At 44.3% G+C, this 22,713-nt stretch overlaps 2 protein-coding genes across 3 annotated transcripts in view; one reads left to right on the forward strand and one right to left on the reverse strand.

Moving 5' to 3' along the window:
* LOC139322637 (ligand of Numb protein X 2-like) overlaps nt 1–4,472 on the forward strand; it is a 28,896-nt gene extending 24,424 nt beyond the window's left edge. The window contains exons 7-8 of the mRNA XM_070951794.1: nt 366–524; nt 1,793–4,472. Of these exons, the coding sequence (XP_070807895.1) occupies nt 366–524; nt 1,793–1,928 (295 nt within the window). The 3' untranslated portion in view covers nt 1,929–4,472. The remainder of the gene's footprint in view (nt 1–365; nt 525–1,792) is intronic.
* A 1,353-nt stretch (nt 4,473–5,825) lies between these two features.
* The window catches only part of LOC139322638 (pre-mRNA 3'-end-processing factor FIP1-like), a 40,183-nt gene continuing 23,295 nt past the window's right edge, over nt 5,826–22,713 (reverse strand). The window contains exons 10-15 of one of the 2 annotated variants that reach the window (XM_070951796.1): nt 21,889–22,054; nt 19,496–19,553; nt 16,660–16,715; nt 11,306–11,474; nt 9,409–9,567; nt 5,826–7,083 (exon numbers count right to left, since the gene is read on the reverse strand). In XM_070951796.1, the coding sequence (XP_070807897.1) occupies nt 6,951–7,083; nt 9,409–9,567; nt 11,306–11,474; nt 16,660–16,715; nt 19,496–19,553; nt 21,889–22,054 (741 nt within the window). In that variant the 3' untranslated portion in view covers nt 5,826–6,950. Of the gene's footprint in view, nt 7,120–9,408; nt 9,568–11,305; nt 11,475–16,659; nt 16,716–19,495; nt 19,554–21,888; nt 22,055–22,713 lie in introns of both variants that reach the window. The other variant, XM_070951795.1, reaches the window with a different exon arrangement.

Below are 22,713 nucleotides of genomic sequence, written 5' to 3' on the forward strand. Positions count from 1 at the left end.
ATGGAATCACTGAATAACTGAAGCTGACCCTCTGGACTTTTTTTATGATGGGATGGATGTTTATGTGTTCATGACTGAAGCTGATAAACTCAGGGAAACTGGAATATAAACTGCAGAAGCCCAGTTTGTCATCCTTTATTATTTCTTGGACACTGGAGTGAATGTTACCCGAGATAACTGCAGGACTGTTTCATAGTTCTACCACCTGGTGCAATTCCCCACCTCTGCATTACAGGAAGTTCAAGTCCACAGGTCGTAAAGTTGCCATAGTTACTCATTCCTGCTGTGATGCTTCTTCCTTCTCTCTACACAAAGGTAAGCGATAACTCCAATCGGCTGTTCTTGTTTGTTTTTTTTCCTTTCAGCCAGCTCCACTGCTGTCAAGATATCGTCTTGCGCAAAAGCAACTCGGAGAGCTGGGGATTCAGCATAGTGGGTGGATTCGAAGAAAGCAAAGGAAACCAGCCGTTCTTCATTAAAACCATCGTGCCTGAGACTCCTGCCTTCTGGGACCGGCGGCTGAAGTGCGTGCATTCTTGCTCCTATAGTTTGGGTTTTCCACTTGAGAGGCAGCCTGGGGTAGCGGTTAAAGGCCCCAGGCTGGAAACCAAAAGACACTGAATTCCTGCCTTAGGCATGAAGCCAGCTGGATGACCCTAGACCATCCCTCTCTCTCACCCCTAGGAAAGAGGGACCCATGACATGCTGAAAAATGTTGCCCAGAAAACTGCAGGGCTAGTCTAGGCAAGCACCAGAAGTCAAGATTGACTTGGGGGAAAAAAGGTCAATATTGCTTTAAGATTTCCCCAGAGCATGCAAAAACTGCAACTGCCCCTAAGAGCAGGACTTGAAGGTGAGGGTTGAATGGGCAATTCAGCTGGCTTTTCATGACCTCACCTCAAATAGCCCTTAGACTTAGAGTGCTTTACAGCCCTCTCTAAGCAGTTTATAGAGTCAGCATCTTGCCCCAAACAATTTGGGTCCTCTTTTTATCGACCTCGGAAGGATAGAAGGCTAAATCAACCTTGAGCTGGTCAGGATCGAACTCCTGGCAGTCAACAGAATTAGCCTGCAGTACTGTATTCTAACCACTGTGCACCACGGCTCAATGTCTGGGAAGGAAGTGTTAGTTTCCCCCCTTTTCTTTCCTGAAAAACAGAAGGAGTGACTCGGTACGCAGCATGTAAGAAGCAAGGCTGTAATTGAGAGAGTCAGCAAATGCCATCTTTATAAACTGGGTTACACACCTGTAGTATAGTGATACCTCGGTGCCCATCGTTAATTGGTTCCAGGAGGCGCAATGAGTATCAAAAACAGATTTTTCCCATAAGGAATAATGTAGTGAGTCACAAGGCAGGTGACACTGAAAAGTTCTAGCTTGTATGTTGAGTACCAAACAAACAATGAATACCAGGAAAAAACTTTTGCTACAAAATTCAATGAGTTTTGAAGCAGTTGAGTACCAAGGTACCACTATAAATTCATTTGCAATTGGGAGTTAGTGCATGAATTGGCTTGAAAATATTTTGTGCTGGATGTTTGTTATTGTTTCTTTCTTTTGTCAGATGATATTTAAAAACTTTATTATTATTTTTTTATAAAACAAAAACAAAAGAAGTGCAAAAAAGTAAAAATGGTAGGAAGAAACAAATGTACAAGTAAAGTGACTTGTGTTTGTGTAAAAGTGTTGTAGGGATTGAACATAAGGCACGTTTTAGTTGCTGTCCGAGTCCCAATGAAGGAGACCTTGAGGATGCTGTTGTAACAGGGCTCTTTCCTTTCCCCTCACTAGGTGCGGAGATGAAATTGTGGCTGTCAACGGAGTGTCTGCTGTTGGGATGAGCAACAGCCAGCTCATTCCCATGCTGAAAGAACAGCGGAATAAAGTGACTCTAACGGTGGTCTCGTGGCCTGGCAGCCACGTCTAAGGTGCCAACTGCAATAGGATGCCTTTGGGGGAGCCTTTCATTGGAGTGAACCAACCAACCAGTGGCTGAGCAGGTCTCAGACAGGCTTCCTCCAAGGTGTAGATTCTTTTACGGAAAAGGCAAATGTAGCTTGTTGTTGAGTTTGATTTTAGATCCATCCACTCGGTAAGCTAAAAACTGTACTCTAATAAGCAGCAGGAGGTATCTCGTGCTATGGTTATTTTTTGTTGAACAGGGAAACTCTGAGCCACAGCCTCCTCCTCCTGAATTCTTCCCTTAAACCTGTCGAACTAAAGGACAGCAGGCTGAAACTCAACTGATTGATGGCCTTTAATACAATAATCTCTGCTCTTAATGAACTGAAGTAGCAACCTTCAAGATACTAATCGTTGCAATGGGTGAATCATTTAGCTCAATCTCACTGTAGTTACTGGTGCCTTGCAAAGTAGGAGGCCTGGGAAGACTCAGCCATTGTTGAGGTGTATTTATGCCTCTTGCTCAATCTGATTGTTTAGCCTTGAGCCAGTCTCAAGAGTTATGTATGGCCTCACAGCCTTGTTTGACTTCAGGAGTTGCTTTCAAGGAGGTTTGGAAGCCCCAATGGAAGGATGTTCCTACTCAACTGAGCCCCCTTTCTGGGTTTCTCTCCTGTCACTTATTTCCCTTGTAAGAGGGGATATAAATGAGCTCCGGAAGAGCATTCCACTACTGAAAGGCAGACTTTGGCCATTTGATATACACTTAAATAGAGGCTTAATGTGTCTCTGCAGACAATGGGGTTTTTTCAAAGAGGGCCAGCTGCCCTATCCCTCCCACAGGGATTCCCATCCCAACAATCTCATTAGGACCACAATCCTGGTTGAGTTAGCTTCTTATCACAGCAGCTCATTAAGACGGCCAAAGAAAATACTTAGGAGGAAATAAAGCCATCTACCCCTGCTGTCCTTTCAGGGGCATTCTCCCTCTGCACACATAAATTTGCGGACCTTCAGCTGTCTTTTTTATCCACGGTTTACTGGGGAAAAAAGGAGAATAACAGGTGTTCAGCGTACCATCCTTACCCGCTTGGAAAAGCCACCTCCCTGAGTTGTTTTCCTTTGATCCCCTGCACTGTTTGTTTGTTTTTAGATTGGTCATATCCCTTAACTAATTGAGCATCTTTGTGATTGCTTAACAAGTATGCTTAACAATCCTAACAAGATTGCTTAACAAGAACGTCCTTTTGTCCGTGGCAGAGGCTTTGTCCTGTGAACAGATGCACAGCAAATTAAAAAAAGGAATAAGCAGCCCACCCTATGGAAAGATAGCAAAACCTGTGCCTAAGGAAGTCTTTTGCTATGTTTTCTTGCATATGTGTGCATGCATGCATATGCTGACACTTGAAGATAGACATTTTCTTTTTATAAAAGTAATCTTTTTTTCCTTAAATAGCCTTAATAATTATTTTCTAAGCATAGGATACACTACATTTATTTCACCGGGTTGAAAACCTACTTTCTGTTGTCCGTGCTCTACAAAGTTTCATGATTTACAAAGGGATTCCACTAGCCCATTTGCAAATATTGTGTGGTTGTGGAATAAGTTAGAGAATTTATTAGTTTGTCGTAATTAGGAAATTAATAGGGCCTGCTACCTCCAATTATAAAAGGGATTTCTCAGACCTTGATTTGCACAGAAACTTTAGGTTGCTGAAACACGGCAACCTTCTACTATGGGGCTCTCCAACCTTGGCCTCTTTAAGGCTTGTGGACTTCATCTTCCAGAATTCCCCAGCCAGCATGGATAGCTGAGGAATTCTGGAGGTTGAACTCCACAAGTCTAAAAGCTGCCAAGCTTTTTGGAGGCCCTGCTGTACAATGTGCTTCTCTCACTTGCTCACAAGATGGGTGGGTGAGTGGGAGGTACACACATCTCAGGAAACAACTTACAAGGGGCTTCTGCTTCCCCCAGGACCTTCGCTTCCTGGAGGTTCTGGTGTTCCTCTCAGTTGGAGCCTTATTTCAACTGAACAGCAAGTCAGGCTGACGAAAACACAGGACTTGGCATTCACAGAGGCTGTGTGAAATAGCAAATAAACAAAAAAGGACTTATGATTTATGTTTAAATCTGATTCATGCTTGGACTCTGTTGCCTCATTTGAATCTGGCAAGTAGGTACTAGTGCTCCATTTAAGGATGTTGATTCACTTAAAAATGTATTTGTCAAAGTATATTTCTGAAAGTCAGTGTCTGCCTTCAGATGTGCTTTGAAAGGATATCGGTCTGCCTAATTGACTGACTTCTGTCTTCGAGTTTGAGTCCCGTATGACCACTGTAATGTGTGACTCTTGCAATAGCTATAAAAAGGATGCCAAGCCTTTTTTTTTTTCTCAAATGAAGGGGACGTGCGTTTTCATTTCATTGTATTGTCTGATTTCAATGTGCCTTCAACAATCAGCAGGAAATCTAGTAGCTACTGTATTATTTTGCACCAAAGAATTTGTTGAAACTTGTAGAGACGTTTGTCACTGCTCTGATACATTTATAAATTATTATTCTGAAGTTACGCAAGACGTTTGGGTTTTCTGTTCCGACCAGATCAACTTTCACAGACTTCTTTCATTTTTCCTTGTGATCACTGGTATCTTTCTATTATGCAGAGAAGACTGGGCTCCCTCCTGCAAGCTTGAAATGTATTCTTACCTTAGTTGTGGTGTTTGGAAGATCATATCCCTTCCTAGCGCTCAGCATCTGAAATATTCCATGAAGATATTCCAAGACAGATTGGGCTCTTAACAACATTCCTAATAAAACATTATGGCAGCTTTTATCAGCCATAAAGGTAAAAACACTAAGAACCGTACACTTTATAAATAGTCATCTTTGAAGGCCACAAAGTCATTGAGACAACCAAGTTACTGAAGGTTTGGTTTTTGTTTTTTTTTTAAAAAAAAAACAAAATGCTCTCTAAAATCCTTGTATGGGGAGCCTATAATCTGTTTTGGCTATTCTGCAGTATCATTTCCATGATTACACAGCATGTCTAGACCAGTGTTTCTCAATCTCAGCGACTTAAAAACTCCCAGAATTCCCCAACCAGCATGGCCACTGCAAAGGATTCTGGGATTTGAAGTCCACACATAAACAGTACGCTAGAGCAGCTGCCCTCAACCTTTTGGGCACCAGGGACCAGTTACGTGGAGAGAGGTTTTTCCACGGACCAGAAGGGGTCTGGTTTCACGCACTGCCCGCATCCCACGGATTGGGCTTTGCTTGTTTGCATGGACTGGGCATGGGGGGGGGGGGGGGCTGCTCCAGAGCAGTGTTCGTCAATCTCGGTAACCGGAAAATGTGAGGACCAACTTCCAGAATTGACCCTCAAATGATGGCAGGATTCCAGTATTTGAGGGCCTGCCATGAAGAAGAGGGGCTCAACCTATTCTCCAAAGCACCAGAAAGCAGGACAAGAAACAGTGGATGGAAACTAATCAAGGAGAGAAGCAGCCTAGAACTAAGGAGAAATTTCTTGACCGTGAGAATTAACCAGTGGAACGGCTTCCCTTCAGAAGTTGTGGGAGCTCCATCACTGGAGGGTTTTAAGAAGGGACTGGTCAGCCACTGGTCTCAAAATGTGTAGGTAGTCTGCTTGAGCAGGGGGTTGGACTAGATGACCTTAAAGGTCCCTTTCAGCTCTATTCTATTCTGATTGAACTTCAAGTTGCCACGGTTGAAAAACACTGGTCTAGAAAGTGAAATGTGAACTCGTGGGCCATATTTTGTCCTCCTGAAGACACTGTTGGCCTGTATCATCCGAGAGACTTAAGAACACACTACTTCCATATGACAAACAAAACAGCAAGAAAGCTTCTGTGAATTAAGTTTGCAGTGTAAAATTTAGTATTAAGTGCTGCTTTCACCGAGTCCTAGATGCCATGACCACACAGAAACTAATCACATTCCCCCCCCCAAAGTTTTCTTTCCTACGTATTTTCTGTTATCGACCCATTCACAGCACCATCATAGCATACAAATCAAAATACAATGGGTATACTGGCTCACATGTCCAAGGTTGTTAGTTTCATATAAACACTCAAACTCGCATAACTACAATACAAAAAAAGTATAAATTTGAAATGATTTTTAGGAAGCGTTTTTAAACATTTCCCACGGGTGGAAGATAATGCAAGGATGGGATGTGCGTAAAAGAGCGATGGCCTTAAGAGTACCTTCTCACGTATTCTTTTCCAAAGGAAACCACAAATCCTATGTCTACATTTAGTGTTTTAAGAGTTGTGAAAAGTGACTCTGAGACTTAGAGATAAATTGCCAATGTTTAACTTCGTTTAGGTAAAAAAGTACTTACTTTTGATAAGTAAGTAGCTTGTGTCAAACTACTTAAGGCCGACTTTGAAAAGGTGGCCCTATTGAAGTTCACCACGAAGCCCACTCAACCTGGTCATAATAAAACTCTCTGATCTGGAAGACTCCAGAGGCCTAGGTAGAAATGGCCTTCTCAGAGAAACTGGACATTTCATGGGCCAGAACTGTTCCAGTGGCTGACTTGTGGTTTCCCACCAAGCTTTCCTTGAATGAAGTCCAAAGTTCAAAGCTACAATTAAGGGGCAAAAGAGAAATGGGACTAGCTTATAGGAGCCAGATTGCCTGGCTTGGAGGATGACCTAACACTGGTTTCTTCTTGTACCAAAACAGTTCCATGTCCTGCTTCTTTTTAAAAACGGAAACAGTAATAATTCCCCAATATTGTCCTAGTCTTTAAATGCATTAATTCCTGCTGAAACGGACTCCCATCAGAAGCCATAGGATCTGACACAATGGAGTTGGCCTGCCTATAGAACCACTCAAGGCCAGAGGTGCTGGATTGGGTCCTCTCCTCAAAGTCCTGCACTTTCCATGTTGGCAACCCAATCTGTGTTCATGTTTGGGCACCTCTGTCGTCTCAGACATGAAGCCCACGAAGAAGATCACCCAAAATGGAAATGTTGGCTGGAGAGGCACCACCCTTGGTTGGTGGAGTCCAGGTTCGCTACTCCTTGGCGTCCTGTTCGTTTCCTTCTGCAAGTCCATCTTCACTTGCCTCCTTCTCCTCTTTGTTGCGCTTGTTCTTTTTGTGCTTGTGTCGACGGTGGCTTTCCCCTTCTTCACTCTCATGCTGCTTGCTGATGGAGGACCAGGAAAGAAGCACAGCGTAAGCTCTGATGAACAAATGCAACAGAATGGTTGATAAAGGATCCAATCTGGGTCAGTCACTGGGACCAGAAGTTTAGTCTTCTGAGCTTTCAGATTCGTGCTGGAGCCCATCCTCAGGGAACTTCTCTCTCACCTGAATGTTCTCACCAAATTCTGGTGAGAGAGAGAAGTTCCCGGAGGATGGGCTCCAGCACGAGTCTGAAAGCTCAGAAGACTAAACCTCTGGTCCCAGTGACTGACCCAGATTGGATCCTGCAACATTATCCTGGGATATGTTGCCTTCATTCATGTGGCTTGTTGATGTTGAGCTTTTTAAGCCCTAACCTAGAAAGATAACACTTCTTAAAGAGATTCCACACACACCTTATTAGAAATCAGTAGCTCAACATTGTGATAGGCAAGAAAAATATTAGTCTATGAAAAGAACAGAAGGCAGTGTGCTAGTAAACAGACATATTAAATAGATGCCATTACTTAAAAACATTTTGTGTCATTGACTGGATAAGCCTAACGGTTAACCCATCATGCCTGCCTGCTTCCAGTATTCACATAAGGTTGAAGAGAATACTTGAGTACAATCAATTCTGGCCATCCCAAACGAGGCTGAAAAAACCTGATGACCAGCATGTTTTCAATAGCTTATCCTGCCTCCTGGTGGGTGGTCCATCATTTGACAATAGAGGTGTCCCAAAAAAGTTTGGGAAACCACTTTACTGGGATGGTATAAGATTTCCTGCCTTTAGCAGGGGGTTGGACTAGAAGACCTCTGAGGTCCCTTCCAGCTCTATGATTCTACATTTTCACTGTGAGGGTCACTAATTCATTACCTGCTTTAGCACAGACCTTCTTCCAGCCAATGATACTGTCAGCCCTACAAGGCAGACCAGCCTAAGAAACTAAAATTATAGAGAGTGATGACCATAAGGGAGCCTAATAATCATGGTTGCAAGTTAAGATTGTCATAAAATGCGATTTTACCTTTTTTTGCATAAAATTTAAGCAAATCACTCGGCCATTAAGCAAATCTTAATAGGTGGTCGTAAAGTGAACCAATGGCTTGCTATGGCAGTTTTGCCAAAAACCGGAAGTGAGTGGCAGTCATAAAACCCTGTCATGTGACCTTGAGACACTGCAAACAGGTGTAAGTGTGACCTGGTGGCCCTCACCTTCGGAATTTTGAATCTGGGTCATAGGTAACCCCCAGGTAGGTCCATCCGGTCTCTAAATGACTGGTCACAAGTCAAGGACTACCTGTAGATCAGGGCTACCTTCATTGTAAAGTTCTAGTAACTCCCTCCTCCTTCCCCTTATCTTCAGGTGAACCAGGCAGAACTTGATGGAGACAGTCTCTAAGTAACTTCCTTGACCAGGGCACAAGAATCTCTTATCTAAGTCTTGCCTTGGCAATGGCCCTCCCTCCTGTCCTCCCTCTGCCCTCTTCAGCTCCCCCTCATGGCAATGCTGGCCAAGAGGTTCCCTCTGGTGGAGACTCCAGACTTTTGAAGAATTTTCTCCAAGTCTAGCTGAAAGATAGCCACAATATGGGAACAGTCTTTAACTGACCAGAAGCTTTTAACTAGAGCAGGCAAGGTAGAGATTTGTTTTCACTAACTCAAACTTAGTTTGGAATACAGTTCAGCGCTACTATAGGTAGTCCTCAACGTACACCAGTTCATTTAGTGATTGTTCAAAGTTACAACGTCACTGAAAAAAATGAGTTGCCACCGTTTTTCACTGTTATGACCTTTGCAGCATCCCCATGATCATGTGATCAAAATTCAGATGCTTGGCAACTGGTTCATATTTATGACGGTTGCAGCATAAGCAACAACCATCATAAGCAAAGTCAATGGGGAAGCCAGGTTCACTCAACAATCGGGTTGCTAACTTATCAACTGCAGTGATTCATGCAGATAGATTAACAGAATTGGAAGGGACCTTGTAGGTCATCTAGTCCAACCCCCCACCCAAGCAGGAGACCCTACACCATTTTTGACAGATGGCAGTCCAATCTCTTCTGGAAGGCTTCCAGCGATGAAGCTCCCACAACTTCTGAAGGCAAAGTCTGTTCCATTGGTTGATTGCTTTCACGGTCAGAAAATTTCTCCTTTTATTCACTTAACAGCTGTGGCAAAAAAAAGCCATTAAATGGGGCAAAACTCACTTAACAAATGTCTTACTTAACAACAGAAATTTTGGGCTCAATTGTGCTTGTAAGTCAAGGACTACCTCTATTATCACTACATTTAAAAGCATTTGGCCTGAACCAAAAATAGGAGCAGGCAGTGACTTACCGGCGTGATGATTTATGTTTGCTGCTCTCTTCTTTGTCTCTGTGCCTCCTTTCCCGGTGACGATCTTCTCGTTCACGACTGCGATCTCTACTCCTGCGGTAGTCACGCTCAAAATCGTAACTGCGTTCCCGGCTATAATAACGGTACCTCTCATCGTCACTAGGAGAGAAGAACGAAGTATGGGTGTCAGGCTCAAAAACCAAGAGCAACGCATGGACTACTTCTGAGTAACAGAACAACAGAGTTGGAAGGGACCTTGGAGGTCTTCTAGTCCAACACTTGTTCAAGCAGAAGACCCTCTACCATTTCAGATAAATGGCTGTCCAATCTTTTCTTTAAAACCTCAAGTGATGGAGCAACCAGAACTTCTGGTGGCAAGCAGTTCCACCGATTAATTGTTCTCACTGTCAGGAAGTTTCTCCTTAGTTCTAGGTTGCTTCTCTCCTTGATAGGTTTCCATCCAGTACTTCTTGTCCTGCCCTCAGGTGCTTTGGAGAACAGATTGATCTTGTCTTCTTTGTGGTAGCCCCTCAAATATTGGAAGACTGCTATCATGTCACCCCTGGTCCTTCTCTTTGTTAGACTTTACTTCGTTGTTTGCCTACAGACAAAATCTTGCCAGACTAAAGCAACTATCTGCATAAATATGGATATACTCCATCTTGATCCTTTTCCTGCCTACCAGACATTCCAAGCTCTGCTGCCCCTTGGCCCTCTGGGGGGGCAGCTCCTCCCTCCTGGGACTCCAGACTACATTCCACCACATCAGAACAGGAGTGGGGAGGTTATTCAGTATTCAAGCCGATTTCTGATTTAGGGTGGCCATGCGTGGGGTGAACATCTTAATTTTTTGAAGGAGCACAACAATCTGACATGCCTATACAGTACAGGAACTGGCTGGGGGAGACAGGAATTTCACACTCCGAATTGGAGAATCAAACAATAGGCATCCCAATTTTTAAAATGCTAATCCCAGCAAACCATCTGGGAGGTCTAAGGAAGGGGATGTGTGAGCAGTTTGTCTCCCAAAAGCGTCCTCTTCCGTTTCTACTTTTAAACCCAAATAAATTCTTTTAAAAGCTGAAAACAAACTGAAAGCCTATCATTATGGCCTCAGGTAGTCTCAACCTGGTTATTCATTTCTTCTCGCTGTGGTTTGTTCTTAAAATTTCCGTTTGTGATATTTTGTGGACTTAACACTAATGTGTCAAAATAACTTGACTTCGCTGCCAAGAAAAGCTGAGTTATTTCGGGCAATTAAACTAAGCTTATCTCTTACCAGCTATGGAATCTAACTTCTCAGCTCTTTAGTTCACCCTTTGTCTTGTAACATGAAAGGCTCATGTTTTTATCTGTAATACAAGCCAAGATCTTCCACATGCCGATTGTTGACCAGAAAAAAAGATAGGACAGAAAGAAAACAATGAATGCAGGTAGTCCTCGAGTTACAACCATTCATTTAGTGACCAAAGTTACAACAGGTTAGAAAAAATGACTTATGACTGTTTTTCACACTTACGACCATTGCAGCATCTCCACGGTCTGAAAGCGGTTGGCTGAAAGCCAACCGCTTGGCAACGGGTTCATATTTATGACGGTTGCAGTGCTCCAAAGCCACGTGATCCCCTTTTGCAACCATCTGACAAGCAAAGTCAATGGGGAAGCCAGATTCATTAGCAACCATGCTAACAACCATGGCAAGAAAGGTCATAAAATGAGGTAAGTCTCACTTACCAACTGTCTTGCTTAACAACATAAATTTTCAGCTCAATTGGGGTCGTATGTCGAGGACTACTTGTATATTATTGTAGTGATTACGTTGTGATTCTGGCTTCAGTTTCAAACTTGAATTATGTAGCTGTACCATGATAAATATTGCGGTAGGAGCCACACTCACTTGCTATATTCGCTTGTGGTGGGGGTCCGGTCCCGCTCTCGGTCCCTCTCTCTCCTTGAGCCCGCGTATTCCCAGTGGCTGCTGTCGGAAGCACTGGAGGCCTTGTCAACTGTGGTCACCCAGGGAGTGTGGGAAGTCGAAATGGGCGGGTAGGTGATGAAACCTGAATCTAGAGAGAAACAGCAGAGCTTTGCATCAGCTGGAGTGGACACTCATAGAGGAGAGGACATCAACTACGTCATCGCTTGCATGACGGAGCTAGAAATAATATCAGGTTTATTAGGAGAGAGAAATTTTATCAGTGCACTAACACACTGCAAGTTTGTTCAGCTCAAACTCAATTAGGGAAGAAGAGGGTCTGTGCATATAGAACAGGGCAGTGGTGAAATCCAATTTTTTTTTACTACCGGTTCTGTGGGCGTGGTGTGGCTTGGTGGGCGTGGCTTGGTGAGTGCGGCAGAGAAAGGATATTGCAAAATCTCCATTCCCACCCCGCTCTGGGACCAGCCAGAGGTGGTATTTGCCGGTTCTCCGAACTGCTCAAAATTTCTGCTACCAGTTCTCCAGAACCTGTCAGAACCTGCTGAATTTCACCCTTGGAGCAGCGGTGTCAAACTCAAGGTCCGCGGGATGGATCCTGCCCGCGATGTGGTTGGATCTGGCCTGCAGGGCCATCCTGGAAAATGTAAGGGGCCAGCCCACGTCACTTCAGCCTGGTCTACCCAATGCAAAGAGGAAACATGCCAGCAGTTTGGGGAGTGGGTCAAGCTGGCCACGCCCACCCAGCTGGCCACACCCACACAAGGTCAACCACAACCCTGATGTGGCTCTCAGTGAAATTGAATTTGACACCCCAATATAGTGTGTGTGTGTGTGTGTGTGTGTGTGTGTGTGTGTGTGTGTGTGTCCAAACGTGGCAACTTTAAGACTTGAGGAAGAAGTAGGATTGACTGGCTGGGGAATTCTGGGAGTTGAAGTCCACAAGTCTTTTTTTATTGAACAATTTTTTTTTATTTTTTTAAAACACATCATCATACAAAAGTCTTGAAGTCCACAAGTCTTAAAGGTGCCAAGTTGGAGACCCCTGATACAGAGAAGGGCTAATCCTGCTCCTTATTTTTGAAAGCACCTTTCCACAAAATACGGGGACAGGAAGATGAATATGAGCAATGGTGACCTGATTCCTGACAAATATGTTGAATGTATCCTTCCATTTTTCATCCTGCACTGTATAGGCATGTCACAGATTGCTTTCCTCCTCCAGAAAATTATGATGATGACCCCATGCATGGCCAACCTAACTCAGAAATCACCTTGAACACTGGACAACCTCCCCACTCCTGTTCTGATGTGGTGGAATGTAGTCTGGTGTCCCAGGAGGGAGGGGCTGCCCCCCCAGAAGGCCAAGGAGCTGGAATGTCTGGAAGGGAGGAAGAGGATCAAGATGGCCTCACGGACTATACAGGTAGTCCTTGATTTACAACAGTTCATCTAGTGACTGTTCAAAGTTGCAACGGCACTGAAAAATGTGACTTTTGACTGTTTTTCACACTTACAACCATTGTTGCATCCCCATGGTCACATGATCAAAATTGGGATGTTTGGCAACTCATATTTATGAAGGTTGCAGTGTCCCGGGGATCACGTGATCACTTTTTGCAACCTTCTGACAAGCAAAAGTTCGCTTAACAACTGTGTTACTAAGTTAATAATGATGCAATAGTGATGCAATGGAGCAAAATTCACTTAACAAATGTTTCACTTAGCAACGTAAATTTTGGGCTCAGTTGTGGTCATAAGCCAAGGACTACTTGTATTCATATTTATGCAGATAGTTGCTTTAGTCTGGCAAGATTCTGCCTGTAGGTGAACAACGATGTAAAGTCTAAGAAAGAGAAGGACCAGGGGAGACACGATAGCCGTCTTCTAATACATGAGGGGCGGCCACAAAGGAGAGGGGGTCCACCTGTTCTCCACAGCACCTGAGGGCAGGACAAGAAGGTGTTCTCTCAGCAGCAAGAGCCTGCACAGCTGTAGCATCAGGCAGTCCCCAAGGATAATCCCAACTGGGGGAAAAAACCACTGATTCTCTTTTCTGGAGAAAGAAGCTTTTCTAGATTCTAGATGCCAGATTCTGTTTTCTCAAGGAAGGAGGTTAAAAATAACCAACTGGGGTTTCATAGGGCTCCTTTCTGTATTTAAAGTGCCTGATCCACTCAGTCAGGTTGGCAGACAGCCATTCATTCATACAGCTGAAGTAATCACCGTATCCACGCTGCTAGGATTCACTACGTCATATGGCCACAACTGAGCCCGATTTCTGTTGCAAAGCAAGACAGTTGTTAAGTGAGTTTTGCCTCATTTCTACCGCATAACTCCCAACGACCGGTAAGATCCCACAGAGTTGGTCTCCTCCGGGTCTCGTCAGCTAAACAATGTTGGCTGGCGGGCCTGTGGGGGAGGGCCTTCTCTGTGGTTGCCCCAGCTTTCTGGAACCAGTTACCTCCTGAGGTCTGGACCATCCCCACCCTATTGGCCTTCCGGAAAGTGGTGAGGACCTGGCTTTTCCGGTAGGCCTGGGGCCGTTGATCTCGCTGTTGCGATCTGGTGAGATCCGGCCATGAATGGTGTGAATGGGTTTTAATGTTTTTAATTTTTAAATGTTTTTTATAATGATTTTAAATGCATTGTGAGCTGCCCTGAGTCTTTGGAGAGCGGCGGCATATAAAATGAATGAATGAATGAATGAATGAATGAATGAATGAATGAATGAATAAATTTCACGGCCTTTCTTGCCACAGTTGTTACACGAACCGTTGCAGTTGCAAGTTAGTATTGAGTGAATCTGGCTTCCGCATTGACATTGCTTGTCAGAAGGTTGTGATTCCAGGACACTGTCATAAATATGAGCCACTCACCAAACATCCAAATTTTGATCACGTGATCATTGGGATGATGAAACAGTCATAGGTGTGAGAAATGCTCATAATTTGCTTTTTTCAGTGCCGCTGTAACTTTGAATGGCCACTAAATGAATGGTTGTAAATCAAGGACTACCTATAGTCCTACTGAACATATCTGTTGGTCCAGAGCCTCTGGGGATCTGAATCAAAGGCTAATAAAAATGAGCTTAAAGAGGAGCTTTGGTGCTGTGCGGATGATACCTAGTTCTGAACCTCTTCATATAGTTTGCTTATAGACATCAATTATAAAGCCAAGCAACTGTGGCTGAGGGCCATGAAAACCTGGCTCTTTGCACAGGCATCGGGCTAGCAGGGAAATGAATCCGGCAAATGAAACGTATAGAATTGATGGGAGGCTGTAGTGCTGTGATAGGTTACAGAATGGTATTGGGAGATTTTGTGGGTTATATTTATTCTGATTTTATGGAATGTTGTGAGCTGCCTAGGATTGTCATGTACTGGATAGGTGGCTATAAATGCTTTCTAAACTAATCAATCAGCCTCTTTCCATCAATTTGCGCTCTTAAACCCAGAACGCTCTGAGACTAATCTCACTTTGCTGCTACCTGGTTCACACCAAGCAGAACAGAAGGGCAGCATCCACCATCACTGAAGAAGGGGGTTGGACTAGAAGACCTCCAAGGTCCCTTCCAACTCTGTTATTTTGAAATGCCTTCTGCAAAGCATCAAGAGGGAAGAATCTTCTTGCCCACTTCAGAAGTGTCTGAAGTGGACAAGACACTGCCCACTGCCCTGAGGAATTCTGGGAGTCAAAGTCCACAAGTCTTAAAAGTTGCCAAGGTTGGCATCCCTGCGCTAGAAGCCTGAAGACTGAGCTCCCTTTAAACCTTAATCACTGAAACAACTGAAGGAGCTTGCTTATCCGAAGGCACCTCTTGCTTATGCCTCATCCCTCGTTAAGCAAACTGGGAGTTGAAAGCAGACAGGGCTTTCCTAGCCAGGCAGAGGTTTAAATTCAAGCAAGATGGGACCTTCTTATAATTTATAATCAGAATTTGCGTTCCTGTAGCCATTATTCTGAGACCTGAACTATAGCATAATGGAGAAGAATATTATATACCCTCTGTTTTTTTCCTATTAACATGACCTGGCCTTTCAATCTCTTCTCAGGAGACTTCAATCCCTTGATGTCTCCAAGTCCTTCTCTGCAGCTGTTCCATTTCAACCGAATCCTTCTTAAATTATGGCACTGAGAACCAGGCAGAGGGATTGAGTGGGGCCAGTTGCAGTTAAAAGGAGATTTGGAAGTTGTTTTCAAGCAAACAGGCTGTCCATTAATCAAATTCCTTCAGAACAAAAGAGGAATGGAAGAATGGGCATTTTCTATCTTCCCACAGGCCTGATGCTAGTTTTAAATGAAGGGGATATTTACAACCTCAAGCATTAAAATATTTGGCATCCTCAAAGTTGAAAAGCTGCTAAAATATGTCTCAGTGTCTCCTTTTGCCACAAATCCTGTTTAATGACAGACCCCGCTATGGTAAATGTTAAGAATTTTCTTTCCCGGAGCCTTTGCCGTTGTATCCTTGACAAGAGTTCAGCTATACTATACGGAGCTCACTGAACACTGTAATAAATATTTCCTAAGGTCAAGGTAGTCACCATATCACTGATCCCCAGTTAAGTCCTTCAGGATGAAGGCCAAGAAGATCTCAGCATGATGTCAAGATACCCCTTTGGAAAATTAGACTTACAGGAGATGATATGATATAGAAGGTATTATTTGACATAGTATGGAATCCTGGTGGTAACTTTTCCCTTACAGGTGAGTCCTCAATTCAGAAAATTAATCATACAGAAATGCACAGAACTATGTATAACTTGCAATTGTTTTGCACAGAAGTTTCTCTTTTTCTGCTGGAAAAGAAACAACGGTTTTAGCCTGAATGAAGAGGTGTGTGTATTTCCACACATTCCCGATAAAGGTCCACTTGCCTAACAATAAAACGGGGGACAGTGAAAAGTAAATGGTGATCCATTGGAATACAATTTGGGGTGGGGTCTTTTTCAGGTCGCAAGAATAAGGCATATGCGGAAAGGCAAAAATCCTTGCAAACGAATTCATTGACATGTGAAAGGAAGAGATAATTGCACACATAAAAAATATCATTACAAAACTCCAGTTTAACAGTGGTATCCAAATGGTGCCCTGAGAGAAGAAAGAGGAGCAAAAGGCCAGAATTCTGTAGCATTGCAGGATGTTCTACTAACGCCAGTTTGGTGGAGATGATCAGCCAACGTAGGACAATCACAGAAGAGTCCAGAGCTGACCCGCAAGAGCTGAACTGGCCAATCCTTGGGACCCAATGTGGGTTGTGCAAAACAACAATCCACTCCGCCTATCTGCTGCAAGAGCTCGGAGGGGCTCACCTGTGGAGTTGTAGCCAAAGGGAGGCGGCTGCCGGTTGCTGTAGCTGGCAGGCTGGCTTTGAGGAGAGAGGGAGAGAACAGACAAGAAGGGTTAGTGACATCTAATCCCCATCATTAATTCAGGCTGAAAAATAAAATCACGAAGGGAAATGATAATCCCACTTCCTCATTGGATTATCTCTGTAAACAACCCACTCCTTCCTTATAGGAGCCACCGTGTCGCACTGGTTAGAATGCACTACTGCAGGCTACTTCTGCTGACTGACTGCTGCCAGCAGTTCCGCAGTTCGATTCCCACCGGCTCAAGGTTGACTCAGCCTTCCATCTTTCCGAGGTCACTAAAATGAGGAGCCAGATTGTTGGGGGCAATAGGTTGACTCTGTAAACCGCTTAGAGAGGGCTATAAAGCGCTATGAAGTGGCATATAAGTCTAAGTGGTATTGCAAGTGCTGTATTCTTTATCCACTGCCTAATCAAACATATCTTAGTTAATCTATCCACTGGGATCAGCACGCTGGTGAGAAGCACTAAGCAATTCAAATATAGGTAGTCCTCGACTTACGACCACAACTGAGCTCAACATTTCCATTGCTAAGCAAGTTGAAAAATCCATTGCTCCATTTTACGACCTTTCTTGCCATGGTTGTTAAGTAAATCACTGCAATTGTTAAGTTAGTAGCATGGTTGTTAAGTGACTCTGGCTTCCCCATGGAGTTTGCTTGTCAGAAGGTTGCAAAAGAGGATCACGTGACGCTGGGACAGAGCAACCGTCACAAATACATGCCAATTAACAAGTGTCTGAATTTTGATGACACGATTACGGGAATGCTGCAACAGTCGTAGGTGTGAAAAATGGTCATAAGTCACTTTTCTTCAGTGCAGTTGAGCACTAAATGAATTGTAAGATGAGGACTATGTGTCCTGAAGAACGAATAGAAACCCGGCCAGATCAAGCCAGAGGAGAAATCTCATTCGCAGAATCCTGGTCTTCACTACCAAGTTGCCTGTGTGGAGCTTTCAAGCAAAGCAGAATGGCAGAATGCCTTCGCTCCTGTGATTGCTTCTCAGTCACTGGAACTGCTGAACGTTTTCTCTGAAAGCAAAAGTGCCCTCTCACTTATGAGAGTCTACTGAAAATTCCTGGAATTCCCTTATAAAGCCATCTAGGCCAGTGATCACGACATGCTTGCATCGATTCATTTATTCCATTGATTCAGAAAGGCTCTTAATCTCAGGGACCTCTTGCCTTCGCTGCTTATCAGTGATGGACGCCAACAATCAGTTCAATGATTGTACAATATATACAACCAGATCAGTATTTCTCAACCTTGGCAACTTTAAGACATGTGGACTTCAACTCCCAGAATTCTCCAGCCAGCATGAAATGTCTGTTATTTTAATATGCTATATGCTGAAATACCTAGGACAAGTGATGGCTAACCTTTTTGCCATCGCGTGCCAAAAGCAGGGGGAGCGCCGGGTGGTCGCGCACATGCATGCTGACCACCCATAATTCAATGCCTCCGGCACCCCCGCTTTTGCATGCTCATGTGACCCCCCCGCGCTCCCCCCGCTTTTGGTACGCAACGGCAAAAAGGTTACCAATGGGCCTGGTAGGCCTGTTTTTTGCCCTCCCCAGGCTCCAGAGGCTTTCTTGGTGCCTAGGGAGGATGAAAACAGCCTCCTGGAGGCCCTTCAGAGGCCAGAAATGGCCCATTTCTTGATTTCCAGTGGGCCCAGAAGACCCAAAAATCAGCTGTCTTGTGCGCATACGCATGCTGGAGCTGAGCTAAGGCAACGCTTGCGTGCCCACAGATATGGCTCCGCATGCCACAGGTTTGCCATCATGGACCTAGGATATGTGTGAAATATTATTAATATTACTTTGATGCCCCTATAGATTTCCTAAGGATTCTATAAAATGCCTAATTGCAGACACTTGATGTTAAGAGTGAACTAGACAACTTGTGAGCTGCCGGGTCATCGTTTCAGAGAGATTTCCTTCCCAGATTCCTCAATGTCTTCAATCATGGCAGAGCTCCGAAAGGATCTGGAAAAGTTCTTAAAAATTCAGGGAGATGTTCAGAGATGTCTCTGCCTTGAAAGTAGCCCAGGTCGGACTGTACAGCACAGTCAAATGTGGGCAGCAGAACACAGGAAATGTTTTACGGCATTTGATATTATGCCATAAACTGCTTTATGATCATTTTTATGTCATAAAATGTTTGATAAAAATTGCCACATTTCAATTCCTCAGGAGTCATGGAACTTGGATATTGGAGCATTCTGCAAGTTTAGCTCATTTGAGGTACCTTAGTTGAAAATGTTTTGTCCTATGGTGTACTTTCATCCAGTAAAAGGTTAGAGATGCAAAAGTTTTAGGAATACAGGTAGTCCTCGACTTACAACCACAATTGAGCCCAAAGTTTATTTTGTTAAGTGAGAATTTAAGTGACTTTTGCCCCATTGTACGGCATTTCTTGCCACACTTGTTAAGTGAATCACTGCAGTTGACAAGTTAGTAACCCAGTTGTTAAGTGAAACTGGCTTCTCCGTTGACTTTGGTTGTCAGAAGTTCACAAAAGGGGATCACGTGACCCTGGGACACGGCAACTGTCATAAATATGAGTTGGTTGCCAAGCAACTGAATTTTGATCACATGACCATGGGAGTCCTGCAACAGTCGTAAGTGTGAAAAATGGTGATAAGTCACCATTGTAACTTTGAAGGGTCACTAAATGAACTGTTGTAAGTCGAGGACTACCTGTATCCAGATTCATAAGCTGAGCGAATGGCATGAACCAGCAGCAACAGTGCCCATCGAATTTCCACTTACCCATCCAGAGTTGGAATCAAGAGAGCGGGTGGAGGAGCAAGAGGAGGCGGAAACAGCCCTGTTAATAATAAAAAACCAGTCATAATCATTAGAAGACATGATGGCCATTATATGACAAGCACTTTCTCTTTGGGGACCACTGAAAAAAATGCCCATCTTATTCCAGTAATTGAATTTCTTAACACCTCCCTGTCCAGATGCCACAAGTCGCCACATTGCACCTTCCTCCAGTTCTGTCAACTGGTAACAATAATTGGGATACACCTGAGAGAAGCAGGCCACGTGGATCTGGTCGCCAGGGGTTGGGGCCTCGGTGGGATGTCACATGCAGCACTTGATGGACCCATGTAAAATCAGTCAGGATGATCTAATCATGGTAAGTCAGGAACATCTGAAGAACAACTTCATTTTGGTGGCTTCAGAGAAGAATTAGCTAGGACCATGAACACCTAGTCCTCAACCTATGACCATAAATTGATCCCAAAATTTCTGTTGCTAAGTGAGACACTTGTTAAGTGAGTTTTGCCCTATTTCACGACCTTCCTTGCCACAGTTGTTAAGTGAATCACTGCAGTTGTTAAGTTAGTAACATGGTTGTTAAGTGAATTTGACTTTCCCATTGCCTTTGCCTGTGAGAAGGTCGCAAAAGGTGACCTCCGGGACATTGCAACTGTCATAAATATGAGTCAGTTGCCAAGCATCTGAATTTTGATCACATGACCATGGCGATGTTACAATGATTGTAAGTCTGAAAAAAATGCCATTGTAACTTCAAACGATCACTAAATGAACTGTTGCAAGTCAAGGACCACCTGTTCAGATTCTAGAAGGGCTTGGCTGTCTCAAATGGCAAAAGGTCATGCCTTAAAAAGAAGGAATGGCTTGATCTGTCTTTGGCTCCAATCCACTGACTCCCAGCATTGCTGATTCAGCATCTCCAGATCTTGAGTAGTTCAGACTGAGACAAATTGTTCTCCCGTGCTTTTCTAGGAAAGAGTCTTTACTTCCAGGAAACTAAGGATGGTTATCCTACACACTGTACACGCACATACGCACAGAAGAACTACACGTCACATTTAAAACCCAGTTTAAAACTAACTAGGATAAGGATCACGAAGATATGTATGTGTGAATCTAAATCAAATGGGAACATTTTGAAAAAGCCATTCTGATGCTTACGTGTGGATGTGCCTTACGATGTTAAGAGAAATGTTCCTTATTTCTTTAGATAATCTCAGACAGACTAAGGAGGACCTGACCTTTGTCCTTGGGCGGGAGACCACCAGGTAATATTAGAGATGTGAGTTAGCCAGGGAAAGCTCCCGAGGGCCGCCTGCTCGCCCATCCACCAGCTGGGCTGGCCTGGAAGCGGCATGTCCCCTTGTTGCGGGCTGGATGTGGGATCCAAGGCGGAGCGGAGATCGAGCAGGCAGCAGCCCAGAGCATGGCCTGAAAGATGGCCGAGCCCCGCCGTGTTCCCCCCCCCCCAAGAAGCCTGCAGCCGCCACCTCTTTGCTGGTGCAAGAATCCTCCAGCTGCCGGTCTTTGCTAGTGCGAGAAGCCTGCAGCTGCCGGTCTTTTACTGTTTCCTTCTGCAAAAATCTTTTTAAAAACCTTGCCTGTCGGGCAGCGAGACCCAGCAAGAGATAAGGCATCGGAGAATTACCGTTCTGTTGCTGCACAAAGGTAAACCGAAGGCTCCGGCCACTGCCACTTCGGCCGGCCTGTGCCACCCCTTCTTGCCATGAGTGACATTGAGTTGGCCATGCCCACTCAGTCACATGACTGCGCCCAGCCGTGCCCAGCTGGTCTTTAGGACGAACCGGTTGTTAAATCAGTTGGAGCCTACCACTGAAGCAATCCATTGGCAAGACTGCCTATTGCACAGTGCCCTGTTCTGGACTGGCCTCTTTCCAATCTTCTCTGCAGAAACAGAGTTCTGCTAAGGAGTAAATCATTCTTCTCCTCATGCAATTTAAAAGCAAGAGCATCTCCGCTTTTAACCCCAAGGCAATTCTCCTGCAAATGTCTGCCAGAGCAGACTTCTGGCTCAACTCATCATACTTAGAGACCAAGATGGTTGTGTGTCCTAGCGCTGGCTTTAGTATCTTTTTTTTTTTTTTAATTTGATTTATATGCCGCCCTTCTCCGGAGACTCAGGGCAGCTTACAGTGCATTAAGCAATAGCCTTCATCCTTTTGTATATTTATACAAAGTCAGCTTATTGCCCCCACAAACTGGGTCCTCATTTCACCTACCTTAGAAAGGATGGAAGGCTGAGTCAACCTTGAGCCTGGCGAGATTCGAACCAGCAGAAATTGCAGGCAGCTGTGTTAATAACAGGGTGCATAGACCACTGTACTATCAAGGCTCTGCACTAGCAGGACACCTACCTGGAGGATGGAGAGGCGGTGGGACAGAGGCAACTGGTGGCGGTGGAGGATGGAGAAAGTGGGGGGGAGGCCCACTTAATGCTGGAGGTGGGCCTGCCGGGGGCACAAATGGCTGCTGCTGAGGGGGCTGAGCAGGCTGAGTTTTGCTCCCATGGTCTCCAAGTACCTGTCAAAAGAGGGCACAGAAGAATAAACAGGTTAGGTTTTACGAAAAAAAGAAACATAGTCAAAGCAAATCCCAAAACAGGAAGTGCCCAATACCATGGGAATGCAGAAGAATAGGAGAACGAGATCCTGCGTGTTGAATTCAGCTGAACTTCAAAAGAAACCCAACCAAATCAAATCAACCCTGAAGGACAGTTGGAATGCCTAATGCCGGTGGCCACTGAGGACGACTTCCAACGTTTCAAATCTCCTGTGTAGGTACTTATCCGTTCATTCGTTTGCCTAATTTATTTCAGAGCTCAGATTTCATTGCTGCAGAGTGAAAGTTTTTGAAGCCAGGTAGTCCTCGGCCTACGACCACAATTCAGCCCAAAATTTCTGTTGCTAGGTGAAACATTTGTTAAGTGAGTTTTACCCCATTTTACGACCTTTCTTGGCACAGTTGTTAAATGAATCACTGCAGTTGATAAGTTAGTAAGCCAATTGTTAAGTGAATCTGGCTTCCCCATTGACTTTGCTTGTTAGAAGGTCGTAAAAGGGGATCACGTGACCCCGGGACACAGTAACCATCATAAGTATCAGTCAGTTACCAAGCATCTAAATTTTGATCACGTGACCATGGGGATGCTGCAAGGGTCGTAGGTGTGAAAAACAGTCATG

Source organism: Pituophis catenifer, unplaced genomic scaffold (genome assembly GCF_029215685.1).
Source record: "Pituophis catenifer annectens isolate HBS135680 unplaced genomic scaffold, rPitCat1.0.hap2 SCAF_11, whole genome shotgun sequence".
Lineage (NCBI taxonomy): Eukaryota > Metazoa > Chordata > Lepidosauria > Squamata > Colubridae > Pituophis > Pituophis catenifer.